Genomic DNA, 22,116 nt, shown 5'->3' with positions numbered 1-22,116 from the left:
AATATTTAATTTTTACATAATTATTTGTATAACTATTCTACAAACTAACTTACAACATGAGCAATAATAAGGAAACATTATTTTTGTGACAGCTACATTTATAATTACAAATTATAAAAAAGTAATAAAAAAGGTAACAAGTTAACAACAATTTTGTGACATAAAAAAAATATTACCAAAACATTGTGTAGTTAATCAAGATGGAAAAGTGCCAATAAAAATAATATAAGCATTTTTTGTTAAAAATAAAACAATCAAAGCTGGCAGTGTTTATGAAAAGAATTATGTTTGTATCATGTTCCTTAAAAATAAATTATCTATGAAAGCTTAAGAATTTCGCAAATTAAAATATCATTTCAATCGAGTTAAAAATATTATAAATTTAATCTAATTTGGCACAAATATTAACCTAATTATTATCAAAATTCTATCTTCGAAGATTCTCTCTTTTCTAAATAAAACCTTAAATAACTCTACGATCTTGTATTATTTTTAAAACCTTAATCACTTTTAAATAACTCTACTCAATGGACGGATTTGTTCAGATTTGACTTAAATGTAATTTCTCTATTATAGTTTATAACATTATCAAATTTATAAAAACAGTCACTATTTTTCTGTTAGTATTATAATTCTTGGTAGTCTGATCAAGTTTTGTACATTTGTGCATTGTATAATGTATATCCTTCTTTGTATGGGAGAATTTTTCACAATTTATTTCACTGTTTCTATAATTTGTTATCATAGGAACTCATTTTATCACATAAATAGCACCTCTAAGGCAAGCTTTCTCATCTCAATTAGCAACTTCTCTAACAGTGACTATAAAATTACTACCTAGTCCTTCACTCTTCATCACCTGCTTAGTATCGTCTGGATTTCGTTCAGCGTCTTCCCTTTGGTCTCTGGCACGAATTTGTACGAGAAGAGGAAGGCGCCTATGCAGGAGAACGAGAATATCCAGAAGGTGACGTCACCTCCCATGGACTTGACCATGCTGCCGAAGCCGATAGCCACTCCGAAGCCGATAAGCCATGCTGTGGTCATGGCTAAGGCTGAACCTGTGCTTCTGGCGTTGCCTCTGAACATCTCCCCAACTAATGCGTTCGGGATTGATCCGAAACCTGTGGTTATAAATGTTGGGATTAGTTGTTAGTTATAAAAGTGTAACAAAACAAAATGATAATACTAAAGGTTGTGTATGTGTCCCTTAAATAGAGTTCACTGTGAAAGTAGTAGCGCTGAAAAAGCAAAATTTTCTTTGTGATTTGAATAGGCAAGATCCCGAGAGTCGTGAATATTCCCATACAAAATTAAGAATAATCTTAGTAAGTAGCTGAAATGAAAATATAACGTTCATAATGACTTACCAACTTCATAAGATGAAAAGTACATGATCAGAGCTAGTAGCGGCAGCCACCCGATATCTGGAACAACTGAACTTTCCAGGCGAGTCAGCAAAAAGAAAGTTCCGAGTATTGACTGAAATAAAATATAAAGATCATTGTAATAAAGAGAATTGTAAGAATATTTAATATTTTTCTACAATAGGATATAATATTACTGCAAAGTTTTTACGCTTGAGACAGCACGAGCACTGACATTTTGTTCCACGTTTGACTACATTTCTGTCACTTTTATGATATGACGTGTGCAACATGTCGGATTTTGGTCATGCTATAATAGCGCCCTCTGCTCAGACCTCTGCGTATTTAGGCATCACATTTTTGCATTGCACTGTGCAATGCAAAAATGTGCAATTTGCACACCTTTTTTTCTTAATAGAATATCATAGATTGCACAACACAACTTTGCATTGGAAGGCTTAATTTGATTTTACTTACCCCCTACAAAGTGTACTATAATACCACCCTTCAATACATTTCAATAATTTTATTTTTTAACCTAAATGTTCACAGCTAACCATTTCTGCTCAATATATTTTATGTTTTATTCAGGTTTAATTATTGTTGTTATTGTAGCTATTCCTAATGGGTAGACCTTTGGTTCGCACTCTTAGAGGGTGCAGGTTCGAACCCGGGTGGAGGCGTGTACCTATGAGACATTTTCTGATCTCAAGTACATAATACGGACGCTCGACTCGTACGGTGAAGGAAAACATCGTGAGGAAACCCGCACATAGTTGGTCCCAGACGTATTGAATTGCGAGAATGCCGTATGCGCTTGGGCAACCATACGGACATTTAAAAAAATCTTGTCCCAGGCACTACAGTATTTGAAGAGTGGTTACTTCGCTCTGAAAAATACTGTATAAATCATCCATAACGGATGTAAAGGCCTAGTTTTGTTGTTATTGTCAATCTTACCAGACTAATTGCGCAGAAAGCAGTAGACAGAAGCAACAACATTCTTCTGCCCGCTCTCTCTACCACGAACGGTGCTACTGAACTGGCCAGCAATCTTGTCACTCCAATGATGATTGTAGCAATATCGGGCCTGGAAAATAAATTAATATAATTAAAACTTGCATTTTAATTAAGGTTGATGAAATTATAAAGTTCATCAATGTTCCTCTAGAAGCTGAAGTATTTCTTGTACGTTTTAAAATTTTAAAGATACCGAAACAGAAATAAAATGTTCTTAAACTATTGTTTATATGTCGATTTTCATCAGAGGTATACCAATATAAAATATTACAACACTCACTGTATAGAAGACCCTGCGAGTTGGAAGATGGTCGTCGTGTAGAAGAGCACAGCAGCCACTCCGCTCAACTGCTGGAGAGTGCAGAGACTCAGGGTGATGAACAGGGACCGCCTGTTGGCCTTGACAGTGAAGATCTTAATCCAGGCCTTCCAGGTTTGAGCTTCATCTGGGTTGGTGCCTCTGACGGAGTCGAAGACATTCTCCAGATCTTCAAGACGGCCTATCTTACGCAGGGTCTCCTTACATTCAGTTTCTTTGCCTGTAAAGAGGAATAAGATAAATAGCAAAAAACTTGAGAGGTGTCAAGGGACACCCGGATGGAAAGAAGTTATTTCTTATGTACAAAAACCTGTATACACTCAACAAAAAATCGTCGCTACACCACACTGTTTAATGCAAGAGAGAGACAGAGAGAGAAACACGGGACACATACTTTCGTGTGTGATGCGTCATGTGACACGACACTTTTTTGTAGTTACAACTTTCCGTCTAGCCCCCTTTCGCAACGCGCGATAAGGAACTTCGTTCCAATAAAAAAAAAACTTTTTTCCAACAAAAAACATAAAAACTGTCAAAGGAAAGATGGCGGTCCAAAATATGGCGCTTTCACTGCTGGCAACAGTTTCTAAAAGGCAACAAGAACTAATGAAATTAATAAATTAAGAAATTTAAAAAAACCCCCGCCAAACAACTTTAAAAAGTAATGAAATAATATTAACTGCCTTTAAGTTCAAATAATTCCTAACTTGTGTAAAGCAATATTTTAGTCTATAATTGTTGTTAAGGTGTGTCGGGGGACCGCTAATGTAGATGTTTGATTTCACATAACAAGTTTAAGGATCAATTCACAGTGAACTGAATCGAGATAATCAGCGACTTGGCGGCTGTAACTTGTAGGTCGTTTACTTGGCGGTCCCCCGACACACCTTGACAACAATGGGGATTGTCCATTATTTTTTTAATTTTGCTTCTTCTTCTTAATTTAATTTTATTTCATACTTTTTAAACTTGTGTTGGTTTAAATAGTGCAGAATAATTCCTATCAACACAATCATATTCTCGTGATTACCATATTCTATCAATGTCCTTTTCGATGAGGCCGTCAATATGAGCCCAAACATGAAACCTCCACTTTGGGTTCATACGAAGTTCGGTTCCTATAGAATCCAGGTGATGCTGCAGCAGGAGCATGTAAATATTTACTGGTTATCTACTTCTTACTGGTTGTTGCAATTAAAATGAGCCTAAACACGAAACCTCTGCTCTAAGTTGGCGAGGAGTTGGATATCCTATTGATTACCAGGTAATACTGCAGCACCAGGTCAACTTTCCATTATTATGTGTATACGTATATTGTATATTCACAAATGTCACAAACTAGAATGAAATATAAAACCCATCAAACGACTACAAGTTGCCAACGGCCTTTCATGAACCAGATAAACCCTGATTGTTCAGCACTGAACAGGCTGATGATGATGAATCATATCTAAGAACACTCTCGATCATGTCAGCTTTCAAACAAAAAAAACTAGATCAAAATCGGTCCACCCGTTTGGATGCTACGATGCCACCGACAGATACACACACAGACAAACAGACAGACAGACACGTTAAACTTATAACACCCCTCTTTTTTGTCGGGGGTTTAAAACAAACACAATAATAACGCTGATTGGTGGTTACCTAATTGAGTATTTTTGATAAGCAAACACTTGAGGAATTGAAATGAACCAAATTTTACGATTCGTAAACAAATCGTTAACATAACAGACATCATCAATTAAAAGATAAATAGGTATTTTGTTAATTACTGTAAAAATTATAAGTTATAATAATAAAGTTAAAAATACGGTATGACGATTGTTTTGGCTTCTAGAAATTAAATTAATTCATTAAATTAAAAATAAATAAATAATAAAAATAAGAATTGTTTTATTTCTAAGTAGATTTTAAGAAAATGCTTTCAGAATGTTGATATTACGGTGCCTACCACCGGTTCGGGAACTAACCCGGCGAGAAGAACCGGCGCAAGAAACTCGCAGGAAGCCCACTTTTTTTACCAAAAAAAAACGAGATACAAAATTAATCTTTTAAAATTAGGCTGCCGTTTGAAAAAAATAGGACTTGTAACTCATCAATACAATTCAAATAATGAGCAATGTACGCGTGTATAGATATGGTCACCAACACAACTAAGGGCGCCGCGCACTCAACAGATTGCAAGAACTATAAATAAATATTTTTTTTACAAAATGTGCGGACCGCGAAGGTCATTTAATTTCTTAAAATGGACCCCGAGCGAAACTAATTGGTGACCCCTGTTTTAGACTGTTAAGTTAGTTTAAACTGTAATTTAATTAATCTCAATTGGACATCTACTTTAAATCTTGAAATTAAATTTAATACAATATCAATCAATCAATGGTCATCATTACCATTTCAAATTAACTACCAGTTTCAGATTTAACTACATAAGTATAATTTTAAGCAAGGTCGCATATTTGGTTGTTTTGATTGGATTTGATCTATTATTGTATTCCATGGACCAGTTTTGACCACGTTTATCATTCGTGGTAGTATGGTGGTTTGACGATGATTATCATCAAGATCTTTCTGGAAGTAGTTAACTAGTTCTTGTATAGCTGTTTCTGGTTTTGCTTTAACTTTGATTTGTATTTTATTAACGTAGTTGTTTATAGCTTCATTAGAATCTGTTACTCGAAGACCAACTAGAACTGACTAAGTTGTACCATCAGAAAAATAGATTTGCAGGGTAGGCCACGATGCGCTAGGTGTTCCAGCGCATCGTCGCGGAGTGGTGTGGAATGTGGTGTTTCCAACAGTGCAGCCCAAAGAGGTAGAGGTGGTGGGGCTGCGGTCGTATATCACGTGTTTCCCGTAGTCCCACCTTCAGGAGCAGGAACACCGTTGGGGTTTTAGTGGGTAGTCCCGGGTGCGTCTTCCGTCCGCCCCGGGGAGTCCCACATACCTCGGTGGTCCTCCCCAGGCCCCGGCGATGCGTAAATGCATTCCCCCAACGATAAAAAAAAAGGTGGCCTACGCCATTTGGTTAGGACGTCAAGTCAATATTTTCGTAAATCGTAATCTGTTTGTTTAGTAAGACCAGTAGCCAAGACCTTTTCTTTATCTTTTCTCTATAGAATCGCCGATCAAGATGTATGGAATTTACATAAGAGTTCGCTAATATGACGTTGACGGTCGACTCGTCTAATGTCAATTCCATACATTTTGATCGACGATTCTATAAAGAGAGAAAGTTAGTCTAACTGTAATTTCTTCACACTTAAGCCACTGAACCGCGTTTTGAATACGGTGTACCTACTTTAAAAATAGGTTTTGTCAAAGCATAATGCTGGATAACATTTTAAACTTTCGCGTTGCATTATAATTAAAACTTTTTAATCGGGACTTAACGCGACTTATTTAAGTAGTAATGTTACTACGAGTACATACTTTTTCTCGACGTTTCGGCCGTGTTGCAACGGCCGTGGTCACGAGGGGACGTAGTAGCATTACTACTTAAATAAGTCGCGTTAAGTCCCGATTAAAAAGTTTCATCATAATGCTGGATTTACACGGGTGACTAAAGCCGCACGATTTACGCCGCATGGCGAAAATCGACCGTCTAAATGGCAATTCGACTACGCCGCATGCGGCTAAACTCATGACGCGTGACTAAAATCGACCGTGCAAATGCTCAGTCGCAAGCGATCGCTTGCTGCAAATACATAGCGGAGGTCTCGGGCGGCACAAGCGATTTTTGTAGAATGTGTAAATGGGGTGGCGATTCGGCTTGCACAGGCGATTCGGCTGGTGACTTGCAGCGTGACTAAAATCGACCCGTTAGTCACCCGTGTAAATCGAGCATAACAAAGCAAAATCTAGCATACCTAATAAATTTTTACGATTTACGAGCTATAGCTTGTGACGATGATGATGATAATAATAAGCCATGTGCTAAGTTCACTGTTCGTTTTTTAATAACATTGTACCTCTGTTTGATGATCTCCAAGGGAAGGAAGCGAGTTTTACATAACTATGTAAATTAAGCTGTTCTCTGCATTAAATTGACTATAACTTGTACCGAGAAGCAATAATGATAGGGTTGACAAAAACCGATTTTAACGTGGGAGAGCCATGCTTCGGCACGAATGGGCTGGCTCAACCAGAGAAATACCACAGGCTCACAGAAAACCGGCGTGAAACAGCGCTTGCGCTGTGTTTCGCCGAGTGAGTGAGTTTACCGGAGGCCCAATCCCCTACCCTTTTCCCTTCCCTACCCTCCCATATTTCTTTCCCTACCCTCCCCTATTCCCTCTGAAAAGGCCGGCAACGCACCTGCAGCTCTTCTGATGCTGTGAGTGTCCATTGGCGACGGAAGTTGCTTTCCATCAGGTGACCCGTTTGCAGTTTGCCCCCTTTATATTTCATAAAAAAACCATATTAAATGTTTCAATCCACACTAATAAATTCGAAAGTGTGTCCGTCTGTCTCTCTGTCTGTAACCTCATTCAATCCATATTAAAATTATAAATGGAAAGTGAGTTTGTAGTAGAGTCTCTGTTTCTCGATCAAACTGCTAAACCGATTTTACTAAAAGTTTGGTTACTCAAGGTATCCATCCTTGAGTATCGGGAAAGGACATGGGATACTTTTCATCCCGGAAAATTGTACGGTTCCCCAGCAAAATGATCAGTTTCCTTTATTTTCCTAGTACAAAAAGAAGTTATCCTTGTATACATTTTGTTTAACGCATAAATAGTTTTTTTTCCTGCCTAGCGCTCAAAATCAATACAGTTAGCAACCCTAGTAATATTTCTGTGAAACTATAACATCGGGAAATTTTCAGTGCTCTTATTTTTTGCCACTTATCGATTTTCTGATCTTAAAATTCTAGCACGGAATAAATATCTTACAGCAAAGTAATATTATCCTGAAAGAAGAGACTAAGAACATGCGTAAGGTGTTACTGCATTTTTCTACTCTCTATCAGAAATCATATTATTATTTGCCTGTATGATTTGAGCGTTAGAGATGAAGACGATTTTCAAGTCAGCTTTATCTAGTTAACTTTTTATTCCTTATGGAGGCAACTAACCTTAAAGTGTCGACTTTATAATTCATTTTTATACTTGAAAATAAGCCCCGAATTGTTTCATTTTCTAAAATTAGATACTACATTATGTTTCCGAGAATTCGATCGGAGCAAAAACACGATATCTTAAAATTTTCTCGATAGAAAAAAATCACAAAGATGCATCTAATTTTCACGAATTTTTCATTTATTGCCATAAACGTGCACTGAACTAAGTTAATATTTTAACACATTGTATCAAATTCTATCATTGAGAGATCGACTTAACGGATTTTTAAAATGTTGTGTATTTATCGAGTTATTGAGTCGGGATGTAGGTCGACCTCCAACTAAGTGGGACGACGATCTCCGCTTAGTTGCAGGCCCATGTTGGATGCGAGTAGCAGGAGATCGGTCATCTTGGCGTTCATTGAGAGAGGCCTATGTCCAGCAGTGGACGACTATAGGCTGATATGATGATGATGATTGAGAAAAAACTAATTTGGCGATGAATCTGCGTCGTTCTTTTTCACCTGGCATATGAAAGACGGGCGTGAGTGTGAAGAGAGAAGGACGATGATTTTTGGGGTTAGTCGCCCTCTTAAGACTTATGCGTAGTAAAAATTATTATTGTCAGAGTCTGTTCAATGTTAATCCACAAAGGCATAAAACATTTCCACAGCGGCGTAATAAATTCAACCTGTCGCTGAAAATTGGAAAAACTGAAAACCGCACGGTTACATGGACACTCTTGGTACTTTGGTTAGATCCTTTTTATTGTATTTCTTAATTTTCTTTTAAATTTGTACAAATAAAGATTTTTTATTATTACTTGATGGCGCCCGCAACTCTTGCGCCATATCCTTTATCTTTTGGCTTTTCTCGGGACTTAGAGTACCTACCTATCTTCATACCACAGTAAAATCGGTCCAGCAGTTTGGGCGTGATTCGTGAAGAGGTAAGAAACATTTATGTGATATTACCTATATACACTTTGACATTTATAATTTAAATGCGAAAATGTATCTGTCTGTCTATTATATATCGACGGTGGAAAGGCAAAAGTTACCAAGCGCCATATATTTTTACAGGAGAGCCGTTTAAAGATTCATTTTTCCTTTAAAAAATCCTAGAAAATTAACTATTAGAGATATTTTTAAAAATCCAACTGATTTTTAATGTATTTTAATGTCTTTATTAATTGGTTTATTAAAAAAAAGGTATTTCTGTATACTTTGCATAGAAGTGGCGTTTGGTTACAATTTACCTAAATTTAGAAGCAGGTAAAAGTTACCTACCGACAAAAACGTTTTATCTTTCAATCTCGTAAAGATATCTAAATATATTTTTTTTTCCAAATGGTTCGAAGCAAAAAGGGATAAGTGGAGAATTATTTTTTTAATTGAACAAGCAAAGGGGTATAAATTTCATAATATTCCATTATTATAACAAGCAAAGTTTACCATACGACAAATCAAATTCTGTTAGTGTAAGTAATTATTTACCTGCCGCCAAATAAATTTAAGCTAGAACTCAAAAGTTTTAACTTTTTAGACTCAGTGAGGAAATTTGCTCAGTATAGTTATGCTGCAATCGAAAATAACTGAAGTTAAACTGTTGAAGAAAAACCTATCAAGTATACAATATTTGAAATATGCCTTTGAATAAATTATTTTCAAACAAATAATTGAAGCCGAGTTCCTCGGTAAAAACAATATTCACTATTCCACTTACGTAGTACGTACGTACCGTACGTACTTACTTACTGACTTCTAACATGTATGAAGATTGAGTACAGATAATATAGTTTAGGCTTAGGCCAGGGGTCGGCAGACTTACCAATCAGATGAGCCAAATATCAGGTTTGTAGATTTTCTCAAATCTTCAAAGAGCCGCTACTTAAACTTTAAGTCTGAGGGTGGATTGCACCAGAGGCGTGGTTAAAGTTAAAGTTATGGTCAAAGTTATGGTTATAATTATTAGTTAAGGCTTACTTAACTGTAACCTTAACTTTGACCACAGAAATTGACAGAAGACGTTGCTGGTCCGACAAGGCTTGAAATGAACGTGGGCGGGGGCGCTGCTGGTAAAGGAGAACTGTCAAAAATGGCGTTTTTGTATGATGACAGCGTTAGTTCCTCTTTTCGCCACGTTCATTCAATGCCTTGTCGAGCTCAAGGTTATGGTTAAAATATGGCGTCCATTTTTCACTTTAACCAAAGATTTGACATTTTGCATTGTATATTAATCCTATGAGAGAGCCGCATGCGGCTCGCGAGCCGCGGTCTGCCGACCCCTTCTTTAGGCCAATCGTAAAAATCAGCCAAGTGTGAGTTTGACTCGTGCACAACTCGAAGGATTCCGTACCATTATAGAGCAAATATAGGCTAAAATAGTTTTTTTTTTGTATGGGAGCCCCCCTTATTTATCTATTTTATTTTAATTTTATTATTAATTATAAAAGTATAAATACAATTGAGTATTTTGTGAACATTTCAAGTGCCTAGCTGCTGCCATTATTGATATGTAGCAAAATATAGATATTACCAAATGCCTACTTTTTTAAAAGGTGTCAAAAAGTGGTTGATTGGTCGTCGAAAATAAGAAAAATACCCGTTTCCACGGAGTTCCTAAGCGACATCAAAAGTGCTCGTAGAGACATGGGACTAAGACCAATCGATAGAGAAAAATTCGCTGATTCCGAATATATTAATAACTCATTTTGACCCCTAGTGTCGCTTGGTAACTTTTGCCTTTCCACCGTCGATATATTACGGAAGTATGGCTTACCTTTGATAGCAAAGAATACTGGCGACTCCGGTATGAAAAGGATCCCAACGATGTGCACAATATTCACAGCTAGCGCCAGGTAGCCCGTCGCAGCGTAGGACACGAACGGCCCTACACTGTAGGCTGCTAGCGTGCCCAGAATACCCACTATGGAAGTTGACGTTAGGAGTATCCCACGGATGTCTGTAGACCTGGAAGTAGGAGTTTTGTTTTTAATTTTCCAAGAAAAAAGGTTACATTTTTAAACTGACACGACGACTTTGCGCCGTTTTTCGCACGAGAGTTTGACAACTCGGGGGTGAAAACTATGCTATGTCCTTTTACGGGATTTAAAGTATCTCCATATTTTTTTTATCAAAATTTATTCATTGGGCAGATAAACAGACTTAGACTATTTTTTTTAAATAACGACGTAATAAAAATGAAACAACAAGTAAAAAGGTTATTATGGACCTTTGTCCATATCATTATAATTAGATAATGATGCACACATTAGGTTTGAATTTGATTTTCTTGCAAATTATTATACCTACCTCATCAAAATATTATGTAGTTACATATCAAATATATATACAAAGTATGCTAGTAGTATTTACGTCTAGCATATATTAGCTTTGTCCACACTATGCAATTTCATCTTCAATTTTCGTCATCATCTTTTTATTCAACTTTCGTTTGGCATAATATTCAATAATTGAATGCGTCAAAATCCAGCCGCGTTGGAAAGAAAAGTGTCATAGCGTCGCGGGCATGCCTCACCTGCGATGTTGACTGCGCTATAACGCATGCCCTTGATGGACAAAAAAAGGCACAGTGTGGACAGAGCTAATATTATAGTCACTTAACTAACTATAGACCTCGACTACGCTGCATTCTTTATTAATAATAATTATTATTATTATAAGACCCCTTATACTTAATTGGTTATTGTTTGCGATAACTTACAAGGTAATTTATGGAATATGATTTTTATTATAACATTTATTTTCATTTTACAACTACCATTGTCTTGGTCGCCTTGAGAAAAAATTAAATCAAAATAAACCGCTATAATGACACTACACGATAATATAAAGTCGAAAGTTGAATTTGTTTTTGTTACTTATTCACGTCTAAACAGCTGGAGCGATTTTAACAATACCGTATTTGGTATGGAATTAGGTTAAGTTAGGGTGGGTTGCACCATAGGCGTGGTTAAAGTTAAAGTTATGGTTATAGCTGTTAAGGCTAACTAGCTATTTGACCTAGCTTTTGCTCGGTATTCGATGAAACACGAATAAAATGACATTTTCTAAAAATGATTCCTAGCTAGATCGATTTATCGCCCCCGAAACCCCCTATGTACTAAATTTCATGAAAATCGTTGGAGCCGATTCCGAGATTCCAATTATATATATATATATATATATATATATATATATATATATATATATATATATATATATATATATATATATATATATATATATTGCTTTATATATATATTGCTCCAATTATATATATATATATATATATATATATATATATATTGCTCGTTTAAAGATATATGATAAGATATAAGATTTTAACTTTATAAGATTTTAGCGTTACTTCCTTTTTTCGCCACGTCCATTTTTGACTTTAACCAAAGAATTGACATTTTACATTGTAATTTTAGTTAAAGTTATAGTTAAAATTATAGTTAAAATATCACAATTTATTTTTCATGATAATCCGCAGATACACCTCGGGGCACACCTAGTATTAACAACCATTAAGTTACTATAAATTCTTAATTCTTATTCGTCTCGTTTTTTTTTTCTTAGGTGGTAAGCAAGTAAATGATGATAAATTGTAGAAAATAAGTAATAACACAAGTAACCACGTTGGCCTTACAAATATCAAAATAAGTTAATCTGAATTTTTTTTAAACATCGGTTTCATATAAAGCGAGAACAAGTAACAGGCAGACAGACACATTGCATTTATATTAGTAAGGATGACAGACAAACGGACTTGTCAATTCCGACCCTTCTGCTTTTAAAGTAAAAAAAAGTAGTACTCACGCAATCTCCCCAACGTACACTAAGTTGCTGACAGTAACCATGCCCATGCCTAAGCCGCTGATGATGCGGATAGCGAACACCATGGCGACGTTACGAGTGGTCACGATGAGGAAGATGGCCAGCAGGTTGATTAGACCGCCGATGAAGAGGCACGGCTTCCGACCAATCACGTTGGAGAGGTAGCTTGGGATGTACGGGCCTGGAAAGAGATGGAATAAAATATGAAGACAGAAAGAGTAAGAATATCAACTTACAGACGTGAGAGAGGTAGCTTGGGATGTATGGGCCTGAATAGAGATGGAATATATGAAGATAGGAAGAGTGAGAATAATTAAAAAACAAAAAACATAAAACATAATATCAACTGGGAGACTTTGGAGAGGTAGCTTGGGAATTGGGATGTATGGGCCTGGAAAGAGATGGAGTATATGAAGACAGAAAAAGTAATAATATCAACCCAGAGACGTTAGAGAGGTAGCTTGGGATGTATGGGCCTGGAAAGAGATGGAATATATGAAGATAGAAAGAGTGAGAATCATTTAATAAGAAGACTGAATCAACAAGCAATATGTTTATGATTTTTGGACACAAACCATAGCAAGCGCAAACAAATCCCATTTTTTATTGTACTTACCATCGAAGAAATTCATTCATAGGCAGTTGACGGGCCTACGTCATTTGGTCGGATTATGTCAACTTAATCTAAGTCATCTGATGGCGGGGTTTAACAAAACGCGACCAAAATACGTAAGTCCGCCATCTGCAGCCTATGGATCAACTTCTTTGATAGCTCCTTTACAGGCTTAGGATAGCAGCTTTAGGACTGATATCCAGACAGTATCTCCTTTATCTCATACTCACCTACAATAGCCCCTATATAGAGAAGGGACCCAATCCATGACACTTCGAAGTCGGTGATCACGTCCGGAAGAGGTGTCTGATCAGGATCCTGGAGCTTGGGGATGATGGGAGCAGACCAGCCCACGCTGTACCCATCTATGAATTGCCCGATGTTCACTGGAAGAAGAAGATTTTCATGACAGAAGAATGGTAATAATGCTCTATGAAAATCTCTAAGGACCTATCTGTTCGCTACATTGCTGAATGGGAACTTTGATACCACTTAACTTAGTTTTTTAGGGTTCCGTACCCAAAGGGTAAAAACGGGACCCTATTACTAAGACTTCGATGTCTGTCCGTCTGTCTGTCTGTGGGTCTCCAGGCTGTAACTTAATAGCCGCTATAACTAGACTTCTGATATCTGTTGCCGCTATAATAACAAATACTAAAAACAAAATAAATTAATTATTTAAGGGGGCTCTTATACAACAAACTAATTTTTTTGCTATTTTTTGCTCGATATCAATAACGGCATTACATAGGCACTTGAAATATTCACGAAATACTCAATCGTATTTGTACTTAAATTAATTGATAATAAAATTTAAATAAATTAAATAATTAAGGGGGGCTCCCATAAAAAAAAACACAAATTCCAGCCTATTTTTGCTCTATTGTGGTACGGAACCCTTCGTGCGCGAGTGTAACTCGTACTTGGCCGATTTTCTATTCAAAGTTAGCGCTAAAGACTTAATCTGTGTCAGATAAATATAGATTTTGGGACCAATTTCGATATTTGAAAAATTATTTGCACATAGCGTAGTTATCTAAACGATTTAATTTGTAACAATAAAATATATTTATATTGGACTTAAAAACTGGGACACTCACAAAAATATACCTAGATCAAAATTATATTATCTTTTTCTTTCACTCTTACTGCAGCCTTCGATGGATTGAAAAAGTACAAATAACTGCTACTCGTGGTTTATACTTCCATATTTTTATCCTCCTGATTACGCAGCTGTCAAAACATATTATAGTAGTTGGGGAGGGGATGAGGGGATTTCGAGATTAGCTCGAGCGTGTCAGATTAAGCTTGTATAGGCTTCCGACATGTATCTAGTCATCATGGTATAGAAATCAGATTTCTCACGTGGTGGGTTAAAAAATGTTTTTTTTTTAAATATTGAAATGTCATCGGATTTGTCAGATTAAGATAGAGGATGTTAAGTATACCCCGAAGAAGCTTCCATATAAAGCACTGACGATTCAAATGTTAGGTAAGCCTGTAGGGACATTTTAAAATATAAAAATATGAAGCTTCATATTTTCCTAGTTCTAAGCTTCGCTGATATTTTATTTTGCACTAAACTAAATGATTTAGTCCTTGTTGTCTTAAATATAATAATAACTGACCGAAATAAGCAATTTTCTGAATATATTTTCTTTTTCAAAACTTTAAAATTGCCGCAGTTTCTGAACCCACCGCTAAAATAAAAAACGCTCTTATTTTTTTAAATCAGTTTTACCTAATGCAAAAAACCTACTAGGTCTCCATGACGCTCGAGTGACTACAAAATTAGCACCTTCCCCTCCCCTACTATAGATTACTCTATAACCTAAGAACCAGCGACAGCCAGATTTTCGTAATTTTATAAAAGCTAAAAATTTGCCTTTAACACTAGAAAGACCGGAATTCTGAACTTCCTAGAAAGACCAAGAGCGGTCAAATGACCCATCGTATGTTTTTACATTTTTTTTGTCTTACTATTTTGCCTTTGCATTTTATTGACCATGTAATTATTTATAAATGTAACTAAATTAAATTATGGAACAATTAATATTCAAGAAAATTATTTATAAAAGTATTTTATAGACCTGCTACAGCTGATATAATGACATTATAATAACTCCACAAGATTTATTAGTTAGTTTTGTTCCTGTACATAAAACACATTGGCATACACCGTTTTTTCAGATTTTATATTTTCTCATTTTAGCAATAGAATGGTAAAGTTACTCTTATGTACAGTAATTCACGTCTAGAAGCCATGAACATCTTGATGAAAATACCCTATTGGAGGACAAAACTATTATTTTTTCGTGTCATATTTTTGGTCACAATATAAAAATCTTTTATCACTAAAGCTATAAAACACAAAAATATGCTTTAGGAATGAAATTTTTATCATATTTTCATAGAACTACAATTTGCAACCTTTAGTTTGTTATTTGCTTCGTTTGTGTAGGTAAAACAAAAAATAAAATTAACTCAGCATAAATATTTTATTGAAATTCGAACTACTAATAAACCCTCGCTGTGTTAGGTAAACTCAGGCAATAATACTATGAAAATTGACACAGATTTTTGTAATAACGTTGATAAGTTTCAAAAAACAGGCTTTCATTAGGCAAAAAACTTGAAATACGTTACAATATCAAAATAGGCAAGGCAAAACGTTTTATTTGTGCACATACTATATTTGTAAATATATAACCATTACTTTTACATATAAAAATGTGAAATTTTAGACCATTTATGTACATAAAAGTATTTATCCTACTTTTGTCCTATGAGTCATTGACAAGTTTATTTCAGTCAAGTTTTTTATAAATTTTAAATCAATACACAAACAAAACATAGTAATAATAAAAAAAAATTGAAAGAAAAATAAAACTTGCAAGAGTAACCCACTTTCTTTTGAAATTTTATTCAAGCGGTCAATTGACCGCTGCGGTCTTTCTAGATAGGTTGCTATTTAAAACTTATAACTATTGAGCGATCATTAAAAACACGTTATCACAATTTAAACAATCGAAAATTATTAAATGTCACGAGAAGAAAACTAATTTCACGCAACGGTAACAAAAATATCGCAAATTAAAACGAAAATGCGGTCATATGACCGCTCCGGTCTTTCTAGTGTTAAATGACCCCGGTAGAGGTAAGAACTATGGAGTCTTGGTTGATTAAGGTCTACCTACCTACCTTCAGAACTAGAACTTTTAAAGTAACCGCGACCGAAACTCCATAGCTGTTGTTAGTCGTTCTAACATGGTTCTAACCTCTATAGAAGTCATATACAGGAAAACTTTCAGCCTTTATAAAATGACGAAAGTTGGTCTGTCGCTGGCTCTTGGATTATCACCCCACAGTCCTATATTTGCTTGAAATTTAATCAAAATTTAAATTATTTTTTGTTAATTTTACATTAATGTTAGTCTAAAGATAAAAAACAATAACGTCACTAACATTAAAATCCTATATCATAATCAGGTGTAGAATTCTGAGACAATAAAACAAGATATTTAACGACCGAATAACGTAAATAGAAATAATAATATCTGAAGATCTGAAGATATTTTTATAACTTGACATAATTTTCAGAGAATGGAAAATTTTGAAATCCACAAGGTGACTGACAAAACTTGATATTATTTTAGAAAATTATAAAATAGTACCTAAATAATAAAATATAAAATTCAGAAAAATCCAATGTAACTTAAAGGTCATAGTAATAATTCTTCTAGCCTTTTCCTAAGTTTCCACCACCACCTAATATAAAATAAGTACTTATTAATAAAAACACCAGTTTTTATTAATAAGTACTTACCTAATTATTTCCGTGGCTGCTAAGTTTTTGGAACGAAGTACCCTATCGCGCGTTCGGCGTAAAAGAGGCTAGACAGAACGATATATCTTGACCTCGAAACTTTTTTATTAGTACCTGCATGGTAGGGGCAGAGGGCGTTGACAGTATTCCTGTGCGTAAACTAGATGGCGTTTTTTGAGAATAAACAGCGACGCATCGTTATTATTCCTGGGCGTCAATAGATGGCGTTTTTTTTAAGTTTTTGAATGTATACAGGTGTTGTATGTATACAGGTTTTTTGAACATAAGAAATAACTTCGTTCCATTCGGGTGTCCCTTGACACCTCTCAAGTTTTTTTAGATTATTTTTCCATCAAACTTGTTCTTAACTAGTTCAGTAAAGTAACCTTCAATATTATTGTCCTTATCTGAACTTTCTTTTAATCTATTGGTGACAATCCATTATTCATCATTGTTCGTTATCACTTATCACCAGTGGTAGGAGTTGTGAACGCCGTAGGATCAATTCGATGATGATTTAGTATGTTGGATAATGCATAGCTTTTATCGCGGACATTGAGCGCGGCGACCGAATCAAAAAATTCCGTAACGGAAAAAAATTGAACACTCCCTATTCCAACAGGCAGGGCCATGTGGCGCGGCGTTGCCATGCATCAGCCGTCATATTTTCAGTTCGGCAGACTTCGGCAAGGCACTTAACGTATGCAAATTATAATTTCATAAAATGTTCATAAATAATCAGCCAAGTGCGAAACGGACACGACGTGTTCCGTACCGTTATAGAGCAAAAACAGGTCAAAAATTGTGTTTTTAGTATAGGAGCCCCCCTTCATTTGTTATTTAATTTAAATATTATTATTAATAATTAAAAAACAATTATATTTAAGGCCTTTGTGAAAATTTCAAGTGCCTTATCATTATTGATTACAAGCAAAAAAGGCCAAAAAAATAACGTTTGTTGTATGGGTAAAATTACTCAAGAACGGTAATAGCTAGAGAGTTGAAATTTTCACAGATTGTGTATATCTGTTGCCGCTATAATAACAAATAAGTACTAAAAACAAAATAAAATTAATAATCCCATACAACAAACGTGATTTTTTTGGCCTTTTTTGCTTTATATCAATAATAGCAACAGGTAGGTACTTGAATTATTCACACAATCCTTAGTTTTATGTGTACTTTAATATTTTATAATAAAATATTAATATAAAACAAAAAATTAAGAGGAGCTTCCATACAAAAACCACAAATTTTGGCCTAATTTTGCTCTATAATGGTACGGAACCCTTAGTGCGCGAGTCCGACTCGCACTTGGCCGATTTTTTACCTCTATAATTCTATACTAGCTATTTGACCGAGCTTTGCTCGGTATTCGATAAAACACGAATAAAATGACATTTTCTAAAAATGATTCCTAGCTAGATCGATTTATCGCCCCCGAAACCCCCTATATACTAAATTTAATGAAAATCGTTGGAGCCGATTCCGAGATTTCAATTATATATATACAAGAATTGCTCGTTTAAAGATATAAGATATGGGTCATATACAGAAACACTTTCAGATTTTATAAAATGACGGAAGTTTGGCTGTCGCAGGGTCTTGTCACTTGTGTAATTTGTGTAATATGTGTATTTGTGTATCGTCACGTTACATACAGTATTAAATCAATGCAAATTCTCAAAGTTGTCTATAATTTTGTATTTGACGAACTTCCACTAAGTGTGGGAGCTCAGAATATAATCTAAAACTTTCTTGTTCGTTAGACTCGTAATATTTATGTAAATTCTTTACATTATACTGAATATTATTTGCCACAAGGCATTAAGCCCGCCTTTGTACTACAACGTGCAAAAAGTTTTTAAATAAATAAATAAATAAATATTACGTGGGAGAGCCATGCTTTGACACGAATGGGCCGGCTCGACCGGATAAATACCACGTTCTCACAGAAAACCGGCGTGAAACAGCGCTTGCACTGTGTTTCGCCGAGTGAGTGAGTGTACCGGAGGCCCAATCCCCTATCCTATTCCCTTCCCTACTTTCCCCTTTTTCCTTCCCTTCCCTACCCATCCCTATTCCCTTCCCTTCCCTACCCTCCCCTATTACCCTATTCCCTCTTAAAGGCCGGCAACGCACTTGTAGCTCTTCTGATGCTGTAAGTGTCCATGGGCGACGGAAGTTGCTTTCCATCAGGTGACCCGTTTGCTCGTTTGCCCCCTTAATATCATTAAAAAATATATTTATTCCGAAACTACTGGACCAATTATGATGAAAGGCACTGAGAAGAAGTTTAAATTACGAGCAGGACATTTTATGTGACGTAAGTAGTCTCTTGGCACCATAAAGTTAATATACCCAGCGGAATAGAGAAACAAAGGCCTGAGCAAGAGAGATGTCACTATCAGTAACACTGCGTGGTAAAAAGAGACGTGTGATACATGACAGCAGCACTCTGTTTTTGACGTCCAGTCGGCACGTGCCGCACGTTGACAATTTAATCTCATAGAAATCATGTTCAATCATGCTTATGTAAGTGTATACGTACACATATTTTTACACACAGATGAAACCAATTTCGGTTTCGTTTGACAGCTCGAGGTTGTTGCTCTATTCCGCTAGGTATATTAACTTTATGCTTGGCACTCTCAATTTAAGAAGAGTAATTTAAGGATGCAATACGCGACTATACTAGTAGCTCAAATATAATATATTACTTTAACGCTTATATCTCTACTTATTTTTGCAAAAAACGGGGATTCACCTTTAAAATTTAAATTAAATATTTTATTGCCTTCTAAGTACTAAAATACATTTAATTGTTGCGTTTGAAAAAACGTTTGATTTTAAAAACAATTTAGGTAAAATATTGTATATCAGTGGACGACTATAGGCTGATATGATGATGATGATTGTATATCATAATATTTTATAGGACTACGGGAAACCTTTTTAAGTTTATTATTTCCAAGTTTGGTTAGGACAATGCAGGTTGATCAGATGATTATCTGACAAGTAAGAGATCCATGCCATGCCATGTCGGATGGGCATGTATTATATAGGTCTACGAGAATCTGACGGCAAAAAGTCAGAAATTAAATTGACTCTATCAATACCGGGGTAATTGGAATAAAACATTTTGATCCTTTTTTCATTAAAGCGACTTATTGTATGTGTGAAACATGCAAATATAAAAATTTATCCAATGATCAAGGATATTTTTTGAAAATCTACCGTCAAAATTTGCCATCAGATTCTGATTTCTGGTAGACCTATGTATTTTTTTATGAAATAAGGGGGCAAACGAGCAAACGAGTCACCTGATGGAAAGCAACTTCCGTCGCCTATGGACACTCGCAGCATCAGAAGAGCTGGAGGTGCGTTGCCGGCCTTTGAAGAGGGAATAGGATAATAGGGGAGGGTAGGGATGGGAAGGGAAGGGAATAGGGGAGGGTAGGGAAGGGTAGGGGATTGGGCCTCAGGTAAACTCACTCACTCGGCGAAACACAGCGCAAGCGCTGTTTCACGCCGGTTTTCTGTGAGAACGTGGTATTTGTCCGGTCGAGCCGGTCCATTCGTCCCGAAGCATGGCTCTCCCACGTCTATAAGGTCGGTCCTGGTCGGATGGGTATGCAAAGTCCTGCGACTGATCTCTCGCCAGTCGTATCGTTCGTTATGAGAGTAAAGGAATAGAGATTGTAAATATTTTTCCATAATACTAAATTCACGCAGCTAGAGTAGCCAGTATGCAAAGCTGGAAAACTCTCGAAAAACAAATAAGAAAATATTATTTTTAAGCACATCCGGACAGGTATAGAGACTTTTAGCCCAAAAGACATAGTATTTTTGTAAGTCTATAGACATTTTTTACTATAAGTCTATACCAATGTTGTAAAAAATGCTAAGCTGTTATGCAAAAGTTCAAGTATCACTAAAAATTTACGCACAAATCACTGAACTTAATTTGACTAAATGTATGAAAGATTCTGTAAAATATGCTTAAAAGCATCTTAAAAGGATATATAAGCTCTCAAGGTTAGTTTCCGAACTGGTGGTAGGCCTCATGTAGTCGTTATAAAAGTGTTAACTTTGTTAACGTATTTAGAAATAAATATTTTGATAAAAAGTTGTGGCATACGATTTTCGCATAGTACTTAATTTCTTATATTATTTTTGCGTCATATTCAAATAAATTAAACGCTTTAATTGACAAACAATAATTTCAATAAAAAAAAAACACGCAAACAAAACTAGAACCTCAGGTTTGAAACCAAAAATCGCCAAAAAATAATTTCACCCATATTTTTTACCGGCATTTTTGCCGCGCTATTTTTTTTTTACTCACCGCAAGCGACGATGAGTATCTGCGTTCGCAAGTACCGCTTCATGTTGACTACACATAACCACTCACACAACAGCCAACTAGGAGTTGTCGTGGGTAGCATCAGCGGTTATATACACGCGCGGCGAAAAAAAAATTTGGACCCGACAATTTTTTATTCATTAAGACTAAACCAACTATAGGTCTACCAGAATCTGATGGCAAATTTTGACGGCATATTTTAAAAAATATCCTTGATCATTGGATACATTTTTATATTTGCATGTTTCACACACAGAATAAGCCGCTATAAGGAAAAAAATGATAAAAACGTTTTATTCCAATTACCCCGGTATAGCTAGAGTCAATTTAATTTCTCACTTTTTGCCATCAGATTCTGGTAGACCTATAACTTCTAATACGATAAAATACGATAGTGTGCCTATCTGTTCGTCTGTCTGTCTGTCTGTCTGTCTGTTTCCCCTTTGCGTTTAAAAGGCTACACCAATTTAGATGAAATTTGGTATGCAGATACTTTGATAGAAGGGAAAGGACATACAATTGTTTTTGGTCCATGGGCGACGGTACTTACTTGCTTTCCATGGGGTGACCCGTTTGCTCATTAATTTCTCCCTGACGTTATATAAAAAATACTATGTCAGAGTTTCAGGTGGTCTGTCCATTCTGGTTTTAGAACCTAGATTCAAGTTCTTACGATATAGTTACTTACGTGGG

The 22,116-nt window shown here is 35.7% G+C and overlaps 1 protein-coding gene across 1 annotated transcript; it reads right to left on the bottom strand.

Annotated features, from left to right (window-relative positions):
* Positions 1-588: 588 nt before the first annotated feature.
* LOC121737561 (facilitated trehalose transporter Tret1-like) lies at positions 589-21,455 on the bottom strand. Its single transcript, XM_042129215.1, has 8 exons — positions 21,406-21,455; positions 13,462-13,617; positions 12,601-12,799; positions 10,556-10,746; positions 2,668-2,926; positions 2,328-2,457; positions 1,371-1,482; positions 589-1,124 (listed from the first exon to the last, which is right to left on the bottom strand). Exons 1-8 carry the CDS (start codon positions 21,446-21,448, stop codon positions 856-858), a joined length of 1,359 nt encoding a protein of 452 aa, XP_041985149.1. The 5' UTR covers positions 21,449-21,455; the 3' UTR covers positions 589-855.
* Between the last annotated feature and the right edge of the window lie 661 nt (positions 21,456-22,116).

This window comes from Aricia agestis, chromosome 21, assembly GCF_905147365.1.
Source record: "Aricia agestis chromosome 21, ilAriAges1.1, whole genome shotgun sequence".
Classification (NCBI taxonomy): Eukaryota; Metazoa; Arthropoda; class Insecta; order Lepidoptera; family Lycaenidae; genus Aricia; species Aricia agestis.
Note: the sequence above shows the minus strand (reverse complement) of the source record. Positions and strands in the feature narration are given on the sequence as shown.